This window comes from Rhagoletis pomonella, unplaced genomic scaffold (genome assembly GCF_013731165.1).
Source record: "Rhagoletis pomonella isolate Grant_MI unplaced genomic scaffold, Rhpom_1.0 Rhpom_scaffold_00007, whole genome shotgun sequence".
NCBI lineage: Eukaryota > Metazoa > Arthropoda > Insecta > Diptera > Tephritidae > Rhagoletis > Rhagoletis pomonella.
Genome location: NW_023458561.1, coordinates 26887514 through 26898207, shown reverse-complemented (window position 1 = coordinate 26898207; position 10694 = coordinate 26887514). Strand labels below are relative to the sequence as shown.

Sequence of the window (10694 nt, the reverse complement as noted above, 5' to 3'; positions counted from 1 at the left end):
CATTGGCATACACTTCTTTGGCAAGCCATAAAAGTACATTTAGAACAATAACAACTGACGACTTCACTATTTTACATATTTAGCAACAACTAAAATATGTAAAAGCTGGGTTAACTAGACGACAGCTGGTCTGCAAACACCAAAAACAAAATGGCAAATCGCATAATGAGGTTCAAAGAATACTGCTGAGCGTTAACACGAGATTTCGAGAATGCTTAACCTTCAGCGGTAACTGCACTTTCTGTAGCTAATATTGAAGGTAGTATACATATATGTATGTATGTAAGTATTTAGGGATATAGATACTTTTTTTCTTTTTCAAACCATAATCGCTCTGCTGATACCGAGTTGTAGTTAAGACTTTTGGCCATCGCTTACTTTTTTGGCCTATTTCATTTTACTTATAGGCACTAACATTGTAGACATACATACATATGTATACAGATACATACATATGTACTTAAAAGCTAAGCAGTGAAATTCTTTCTTTACAAAGTTTCTTAAGGGGTTTCTTTACATTTGCTGCAAAAAAAACTTACGTCTCTCGCGATTTTGTTTTTCTACACCAATGTTTTATTCCATTTCGCCTGCTGTGGTCGCCTGACGACTATTCTTTGTATGCATTCCGCTTGCTTGTATAAATAATCAACTTAGCATAATTTACGGAGTTCACGCTCGGTTTGCTTACTCCTGTCGATAAACCGTGTGCTGCCGTGCAGTCCAACTGGACGTTGCGCTTATGTGTGTGTGTGTGTGTGTGTGTGTGTGTCTAGGAGTTATGTATTCACTTGGCAAGCTGCTGCGTTTGCTTTATTTGCTGCCAAAGTCAACACATTTATACAATTTACTTGAGAAAAATGCATAAGTAAATCAGATTCTTGCTGCACTTTCAACTGAGTTGATTTCATTTTCAGCTTTTGCATTTACTCGTTTTGTAACACACCCTAGTTATACGAGTAAGTAGCGGCTGCCTGTGATTTATGTGCTGAAAGAGATATTTATGTACACTAGTAGTTCCAATTACTGTCGAAATTCGAACGTTCTTCTAGTTTTTAAGACCCTTGAAGATGTTTTCTAACTTAGTACGTCATTTAACTTACCGGGAAATCTCCTGCTTTGGAACTAAAGCGCGACTTCTTCGAAGTTCTTTAGCAGGACTTCGCATATATTCAATACATACCAGTTTTTCGATAAATTTCGATAATGTGAAACCTATTGGTTTCAATTTAAAAAAACACTAAAATCGATTAACTCAACAAAATTCGATGCCTCGATTAATTTCGATAAATTTCAATAACTGTTCATTTCAAGGGCTTGATAGATTTGAACTTGGGCTTAAAACTTTAGATACCTCTATAAATTTCGATAACTTGGTTAATTTTGAAAGCTACTAATTTTTCGAAAGCTATCGACCAATCGAAAATTTCAAAAACTTCTTATTATATCGATAACACATACGATAACTGTGTCGACAAAACATTTTATTTTTCCAAAAAGAGTTGCCACCTCTTAAAAAAATTGATTTCAAATTACACACGAACATGTATGCACCTGTTTAAAAAGTTAAATTAAATTTATGCAGTAGGTAAATGGATGGATTGGTATGGATATCAATCTAAAGGGCTTTGAAAAAAACTGTTTGTTCCCAAACAACCTGTAGGTGGGTTGCCACCTGTTTGAAAAATTAAATTCAACTTGAATTAAGGGAATTAGATAATTTAAATATGTGTTCTAATACGGGTGTCAGAAGAAAAATTATTAAAAAGGTTTTAATTTAAAAATATTTTTAACAGTCTTACCACCTGGTTTAAATACCAGCGAGTCAAGACGAAGGCGCTGGATTATGATCCTTTTTCTTCGCCAATTGACCTGGTAATTAATTAATTGTTCTGTATTTCTTTTAATGTTCCGCATTTGTCCCGTATTCGAAATCAGGCGTTGGAGCATCGACTCCGTCTTCATCGTCTGCTCCACAATTTTCCGTGCTGCTACCATTAAATAGGGTGTAAAAGTGTTCCCTCCATAGGTCAGCCCCTTCTACACATCGGTCACCAGGTCGTCATGGTTGTTCTTACAGGAGGTCACCCTGGGCTTGAAACCTTCCGTAAGTCGCCTAACTCGTTGGTAAAGCTTTCGAACGTTTTTCCTGTCCACCAGGATTTCAAGCTCTTCGCGCTCACGAATTCCATGATTATATTTATTAGCGAAATAGCGCTTTACACTACCACTCGGTAGGACCAAATATTTCTAAGTTTGCCAGCGATCAATAAAAAAGGGGGAATTGTTGTCTATTAAAAAGTTAATAACAAACCTTTCTTGCATTAAATTCATCAAAACATTCAGCAATTTTGGCATTGCCATTTTTAAGTGATTTCTTTCAAACAGAAAATATGTGTAGTATATCATTTTAGAACATCAGATTATGCATTTTGCTTATGGAAGTTTTCTTCTATCTAATTCAATTTCGTGTAGTTAGAGAATGTATTTGTGGTTGGGTGAATATTGCGATACAAATACAAAATTGTATGGTAAACATTTTCACACACATACATATGTACATACATATGGTTGTTATACGCAACATTCAATTACAGGATGACAAGCTTATTAGCTCCACTCATGCTTTCCGTAGTCATTTGCTTTCGCATACGAATACGAATACTATTTCTGCATGCACGTGCTTACAGCTTCTCTAAACCAGCGTTACGGATTCGTATTCTCATGTTTCCATATCATTTTTTTACCATCTATTTGCGTATAGCTGCCTGCACACAAATATGAATGTGACTTGTTCCACTACCTTATCGTCTTCTTCACGTTTTTATAAGTGACTTCAGCTAATGACAAAATTACTATGCATAACTGAAAACAAGCCACAAACTCGTACATGTATATTTACACTACTTTACTAAGTTTTACATTTACACGCAAGTATCACCGAAGCATTTATTAGCAACGATTTTCCCTTTCTTCCTGCCTCCATATGCGACATTTTCTAATAGACACAAGCGTACAAGATCTTTAACGCCAAAAACGAACCAGTCCGATAGATACCATGTAGATCCCCACCAGTCCAAAATCAGTGAAATGTGGTACTTTAAAAAAGAAAAACTATTTTATTTCGCTTTTTCCATTAGAAATCAATATTTAAGGTGATGAATTTAGAACTGGTTCGGAATTAAAGAAAAAGGGATGCAGCAGGGGCTAGGTTTACTTTACATAGATATGTGTTTGGCGGCTTTTTCGTTCAAATGCACCGTCATTCTGCACTTCGCAGATACTTTTTCATAGTTTGGTAATACAAAACAAAAATTTGTGTTAACATATTAACATCTTGGGACCGTCCGGAATCTAACCAAAAACAGCGACACTTCCTAGGACATCGCCATGTAAAATTCGCCAGTTGTTTGCATGCAATAGAGATTTATCGGGAACCAGTACTGGGTCTAAATGTAGTAGTAGCGCACCAGTTCAGAACTAGAAATTTTACCCACATGGCATGTATGTACATAAGTATGTATGTATGTATGTGAGTGTAGTTTCATATCTTCAAATATGCATATCTGCATTTTTGTAAGTGTAAATATCTGAGAGCAGCAGCTCATTTGTACTTGGCATAGTTAGCTGTTAACTATGTACATATTTTCGGGTTGTCAGTAACATCATTTGCTATCTCTTAACATATTTCAACTTCCTTTCCATGCAGCGGGTTTGCCGCTGCTTTGTCATACTTTTTTACTATCTTTATTTGCTTACATTATTTCTTCTTACATTTGACAACTTCATTAGCATTGACAGCGGAACGTGTTGCATGCACTTTTGACTTTCATCTCCGCACGTGACTTTGTGAGCACAGCTGTTGCAAATGTTGTGGTTGCGAAGCGGAGCGCTCCTAATTATTACTTCTAGGTAAATTTTTAAATATTATGCAACTAGCAAATAAGTATATTGATATGCATTCTCTGGTAAGTAAATCTTAATTGCAAGTACAAATAGTACAAATAGTTCACCTGGGTAAGGATATACAAATACCACAGAAGTATCGATAATTTTCATGTGATAGTCAAATTAATGTATAACTTAATGAACAACGCTTGGGTGGCGTGGGTTTGACTCCAACAACAGCCGCACAAATAATGCTATAGAATTATACCAAACTTATTTGAGTATCTTAGAACCAGGAAATTTCTAGATTCATGCTTAAAAAAGCGTGAGCTTGCCGATTTAAAATTCTTTGTTGCAGAAGCGGGACCATATCTCAAACTGCCACTTACGTTGAGTGGAATAGAGTTCCGGTGGCTTTGGTACGGATGAAAAGGAGCGTAGAAAAAAAGCCAAGAGCGTAAAAAGTCTAAATTTAACAAACCAAAAAAAATACGCGAAATCTATATTTATTTGATTATTTATTTACATACATAAATATGTTGAATTTTATAATTTGGTTATAATGGCGTGCAATGAGATTATATAGTAATAAAAATTTAACATAATAATTTCACATATTTTAACAGTTCACAGCGTTTAAACTCTGTTAAACCTAGGAGAATTCTACTCATCTTAAATAAATTTCCGAAAACTTATACGCATACTTAAATTATAAGGGACTACGCCTAAATAAATTTTATATATATGTACACTCAATTATACCTATGGTACATATGTTCAACTTTGTTCAAGAAACTTAATTTACATATTTAAATTTTCTATTACCAAATTCGAGCTTATGTGATACATATTTATGTATGTATTTCATTTTGATTTCTTTAAATGACGAGAAAATGAGCAACACAAAGATGAATACAGAAAGCGATTATGTATTATATGAAGATCTAAATACACATAAAAACTTAGAATTTATATTATAAGTGAATTTAGCAAAGAGTGTGCAAGAATACGCAGACACTATCAATATAAAAAAAGTACAATTACATAAACACAGTACGTAGTCAAAAATATAAATTACACCTAGCGGATCCCAGTTTAATTTTTAGATTACCGAAAATACTAACCAACGCCGTTGACAGATTACCTTACACGCGACGACGATGATTTGACTGCTCTCTACGAATCTGTTGCTGCTTGTAGACGAACAGCGGTCGGAAGATGATGGCACGACGTGGACGTCCTACTAGTGGTGCGGCGCCAGATGCAGCCACAGCAGCGACAGGCGACAACGAAACATCTAATGGCACTGAGAGGGGTGCATCATTGGCAATAGCACGTCGTGGTCTCACATACGGTCGGAAGAGATCAGCTTTGGTAGCATCACGACGATACAATGTACTCAAGAAGTCAAAGTATTGTGGCGAGCGCAGACTTTCCGGCTGTCGGAGTGGTGAAGCAAAATAAAAAACCTTTGGTGTCTCCACATCCAAGTAATTGTTTACGCCTTCTTGCGCCTGGACGTAAAGTGGAACGACAATGCAGAATGCAAAAACGAGCAACTGTAAAAAATGAAATAAGATTTTAAGTGATGGAAAATTTGAGATTATCTTATTAAGTCATTTTTTTTAATAAGCTGACATGTAAATTAAATATTTAACGCAAAATATTTGTGAATGAGATTATATAAGTAAGTATAAAGATCGAAAATAAAAAAAGATCGAAATAAAAAAAGTAGATTTTTGAATCGATTCAAATCGAAATAAAAATAATCGATGCAGGTGGGAATCGTCAAATAATAAATCGATCCCCCAATATCGATTCTTATCATTTGTCAAATAACATATTTTTGAAAGCGATCTGGCCAAACTTTTGTTGTGCGAACGTACGACCAAATGTTTGAAATTTTATTTTTGTGCATTTTTAAACTTAGGCGCATAAAATAGCTCGTATAACGGTATCAATTGCAAGCATGCTTCGCAGAAAGTTGAAAACTGCAATAGATTAGAGCTGTAAAATCCAATGGGCAAGTCAGAAAAATAAAAAACAAAAAGCAGCTGTTTCTTCCAACCAGTATTTCGGCCATACCTTAATCGGCATATTTTTGCATAAATATAAAATAGTGAACACGTTTTACTTATTTTTTATTTGTATTTTTATTTTTGGCTATGAATACAAATCAGGTTTCGACAGCTTTTTAATAGATTTTAATGCCCATTTTTCAAGATAATTCAAATTTTCTATTGTTTGCGCGTATATATGCCTTAAATATACATACATATGTATGTATGTCGGAGCGCATTTTTATATAAAATTAAACAAGCTATTAAACTTTATTGTTTTTGCAAAGTCAGACAAAGTTTCCTAATATCAACGAAAACGTCATGACGTATGCGGATTTGGCATAAACTTAGCTTGTTTAACAAGCGACTCAAAAAACTAAATAAATTAAGCAACTTTTGAAATATTGTTTTAATCGATATTGACGCCATTGTCAAATTAGTTATTCAACGCAAATAAATTAAATTGACGCGAAGAATTTAAAAAAAAAAACTCTTTGATTAAAAAACTAAACCTAAACATGTGCATACATATGTATGTATGTATGTACATATATTTCAAAAATTTCACAGACGCACGAATGCCAAATTATCGCAATATCCCAAGTAAGCTGTGGACAAAAGAAAAATTTAATATTTTGCTAAATTTGGTTACGGCAACTTATTCTAGTACCAGGCGAGCAACTATACCTACATAGTTATATATGTAGGTACTAGGGTTCTCGATTACTCGCTTTTTTCGGGAACCAGCTTTATTGGTTGCTCTCAAAGAGGAACCTTTACCGATGCCAAAAAAATTCTTCTCAGTCATGAAGTAATATAAATGAAAAATAAATCTCCTTCGGTTGTATATGTTCATTTCCTATGTAAGTGCAACTTAACTTGTACTTGATCATTAATCTATTATTCAGGCAGGTTGTGCAATCGATACATCCACCTATCCGGGTACCCAGATAAAAATAACCCACTACCCGGATACCCGTATAAATAAAACCTCCTGTCCTAGTACCTGGATAATATTAACCCGCTACCTATGTAGGTACCCAAATAAATATTGCCCTCTAAGCGGTTATCGGGAATAAGATAACCTGCTACCCAGATATACATAAATATATTAACCTCTACAAGGATAAAAATACCTGTACACAAATAAAATCTGCCCTGCGTAGATCGGATAAAGACAACCATCTACCCGGGTCCCGGATAATTGTAGCCATCTATCTGGGTACCCGGATAAAAATAACAGCCTACCCGGGTACTCGAATAATGATAACCGACTACCCGGGCACTCGAATAAATATAACCTTAATCCGGGTACCCAGATAAAGATAACCTACTACCTGCGTACCCGGACAAATAAAGCCCGATATTCAAATACCCGGGTAAAGATAACCTTCTGCTCGGTTATCGGTATAAAGATAACCGCCTACTCGGGTAAAAATAACCCCATATCCGAATACCTTTCTAAAGATAACCCACTAACCCGCTAAAGATAATTCTTTACCTAGGTACTCGAATAAAGCTATCCGGGTACCCGGATATATGTGTATTAGCCTTTACCGGGGTAATTCATTACCCCCAGGTGTATGGAGTATGTTCCAAATTACATGAAGAACCAGACAGAATAACTGACCCACTTGTCGCCATTTAGAACAAAATTGAAAAATACAAATAAATTAAATTTTTATCAAAATACTAAAATGTATTAGTTTTACTTTCCTACTTTACTTTTCTTCAATGCTGTAAAGAACAAAGTTAAACGTATGTTTTTAAATAGGAATTGGCAGCACCATTTATATGCGACCAATATTATTACTCTCACTTAATAACCGAAAACAAGCAACGATTACCAATAAATCTCCTAGGTAAATTTCGAGATTTATTTCTTGAAATTAAATGTAAATCTTAGTTGGAAACTAAAATAATATAATACTATATAAATATCTCTCCGAAAGAAATCTTTCGAGATCTGGTATTTAGACAAATATCTAGTTCAATTTTCACCAAAAATAAATATTTAGATCTTTTAGTTTCTGGTGTACTATGAATAAACTAGGGTTGAAACCGGTTTATAAAAATTAAATCAATCACCCTAGTAAGTTCATACATATGTATACTTCGAACACGTTCTACGCATATGTAATTCTAAGATATATGATGTCGATTTAATCTTTCACGAAATCCACATGGTTTCCCACCATTAAACTATTAAGCATAATCAATTTCGAAACTCACCGTTGACGCGGATTTCGCCAACATTTTATTAATAGCCTAATTTGCATTAAATATTTGCCGCTTGTTCATCAAATTACAACAATTAATTTGCGTCTGCTTTTCTAGGGAAAAAAATACCTCAAGAATCACGATTTTTAGTTGGCAACATAACTACTTAGTTGTTAAAAAGAAAAAAAAAAAATAGGTTTGGGCTAAGCCGCATGCATAGTTAGTTATTATTGGCTAACTAACTAAAAGCTACTACCAATTTTAAGTGGGTAGGAACATCGCTCATACGCCACGGCATCGCATCGCTTGTCTGCATGTTATTGACACGTGATCGCAAAAGCTAGTAAAATCATACAAACGAAGCAATAAGCTCCATTGCATATTATCTTAACTATAACCCCGCAGCACTCGAAAGCTTGTCACAAATGCTGGAGGAAGCTCCAACTTTTCCCTCATATATGTATGTATGTACATTGTAAGTCACGAAAATTGTGGTACTATGGTTGTAATTGTTTGATTAGATGTATGTACGTGTGAGTATGTATCTTACAGGGTTATCACTGCTCACCGTCTATATAATTATGCTAATTTAAACGCTATTAATTTCTGCTCAGTGTAATAATTATGTCTTACGCCTTATGATTTATATACAATTGTTGTTTTTACATAATATGGCAGCACCTAAAATTAATAAACGTTTACAAAATGACTGAGCTATTAAACACCTTTATTTTGTACACACCTCTCTGATTATATTATATGTAAATATGTATGTAATTGGAAGTTTTGATTATCGGTAGGTATTCATAACCACTAGCAGATTTAACTAAGAGATAAAAGTGGTGTTCGCCCCTCCACAAGATTTACGACTAACACACGAGTAAATCAAACTAAGCACTTCCTACCAATCGTTTAAGAAGAGATGAAAAAATAAAAACTAAAGCAAAACAAAAGACATTAATGAGGTACCTTCACAGGAACTGATCCATTTGCCATTAAGCTAACGAGTTGGTTTTTATTGACAGAAAATTTTTGATTTTTGTGCTTCCAGGTACAATCGCAAGAACTCAATTTCCCAATCTGTGAAATTGCTATGAGTCAATATCTATTTTCAGTATTTAACGAGAGTTTGGCTCGATTTTGATGAAAGCATGAAATAGGATTGCCCATTAAAGATCAAAGAGATATCGTTAAGGGGCTTTCAAAAATGTCCACCCTTTATCTGTTTTTAGGTCTTTCTTTCGGTTGGGGGTGCAAGGGAGACTGGTAGATTTTGTTAAGCTCTTTCTTGAAATGAGAACTATTCATTCAGAAATAGAGAATGGGTCCCAATGTGTACTCATCACTAAGAAATATATTATTCTACTATTCCAATCATCCACATTAAACAGAGTAAAACTCTCTCAACCGAGTTGAAGTATCTCGGAGTTAAACTAGACCGGAAACTCCACTGGGAGGGAAACTTCAAAGACCGCGCCCGCAAATGAAGGATGAATAAAACTACATGCAGTCTACTTAATGTATGCAGCACTGATAATACCCATTCTCTTCTATGGGGCACCATTTTGTGGTCGGCGTTAAACAATGCTCTGTCCTGAGCCGAGATGGAACTGGTATAGTCAACGACGTCCAGGCTTGTCACGGGAACAATTCCTTCTACATCAAAGAAATCTCGAGAATTTATGTTAAATCTTCCCCCCCATGGCAAATTTCTAGCTGGTTGCAGTGCAGTTTAAATGCATTTCAGCCATTTACAGACCTCATATTCCGATAGGCAAAAGTTCTGGAAACTCTGCCAAATAACACTGGTTTGGATGCCACTATCCGATTCCCATGTAGAATTGCTTGGTGATTCCGAAAGTCGAGTTAATTTTTTTTGTCTATGTATAACTTTTCGAGATATTTGCAATTTACCGTTATTCAGCTTAAAAAAGAGTGGTTCATCTTAATCACGCAATCTTACGAACAAATCGATCAATCATAGTACGACAAATGAAAGCCAATGAAATTCTCCATAAACCGTGTACACATCACTTTTTTATAGGCCTGCTAGTTGCTGAGAAATTAGTTTAGAAACGTGGTTAGTTAAATGTACGGCCCTAAAACACAGAGGATCCTATCTACAAAATCATTCAACATTATGAAACAATACACAACTGGTTATTTTAGGTTTATGTTTTTTAATTTTTGAAATAAAGCTAAGATTAAAAACTACTACTTCACATTCCAAGAAGTGACGAAAATAGCGAAACGAGTCGAAAAGATATATCAAAGTGTCTGAATGTCAGCAAAAAAAATTCAGAAAAGTTTGTACAAATCAAAAACATAAACAAAAATGTCTCATAGATTGGACTGTACTCAAAATGTTGTGAATACATATATGTGGCAATAAAAGCCGACAGGCAGTTATTCACACCAAGTCTAGACTGGTCATTCCATCGCCCGTGTGAACAGGATCAAAGTTCTGGCGTGGAACAGTTTCCTCAAAAACATCAAATTTAAAGGAATCGAGAAGAAAAATTATCGAGC

The 10694-nt window shown here is 34.9% G+C and overlaps 1 protein-coding gene across 1 annotated transcript; it reads right to left on the bottom strand.

The window, feature by feature from the left end:
* Positions 1 to 4386: 4386 nt before the first annotated feature.
* On the bottom strand, positions 4387 to 8201 carry LOC118743764. The gene is made up of 2 exons (XM_036476527.1): positions 8178 to 8201; positions 4387 to 5444 (listed from the first exon to the last, which is right to left on the bottom strand). The coding sequence occupies exons 1-2, from the start codon at positions 8199 to 8201 to the stop codon at positions 5031 to 5033; spliced, it is 438 nt and encodes a 145-aa protein (XP_036332420.1). The 3' UTR covers positions 4387 to 5030.
* Positions 8202 to 10694: the final 2493 nt, after the last annotated feature.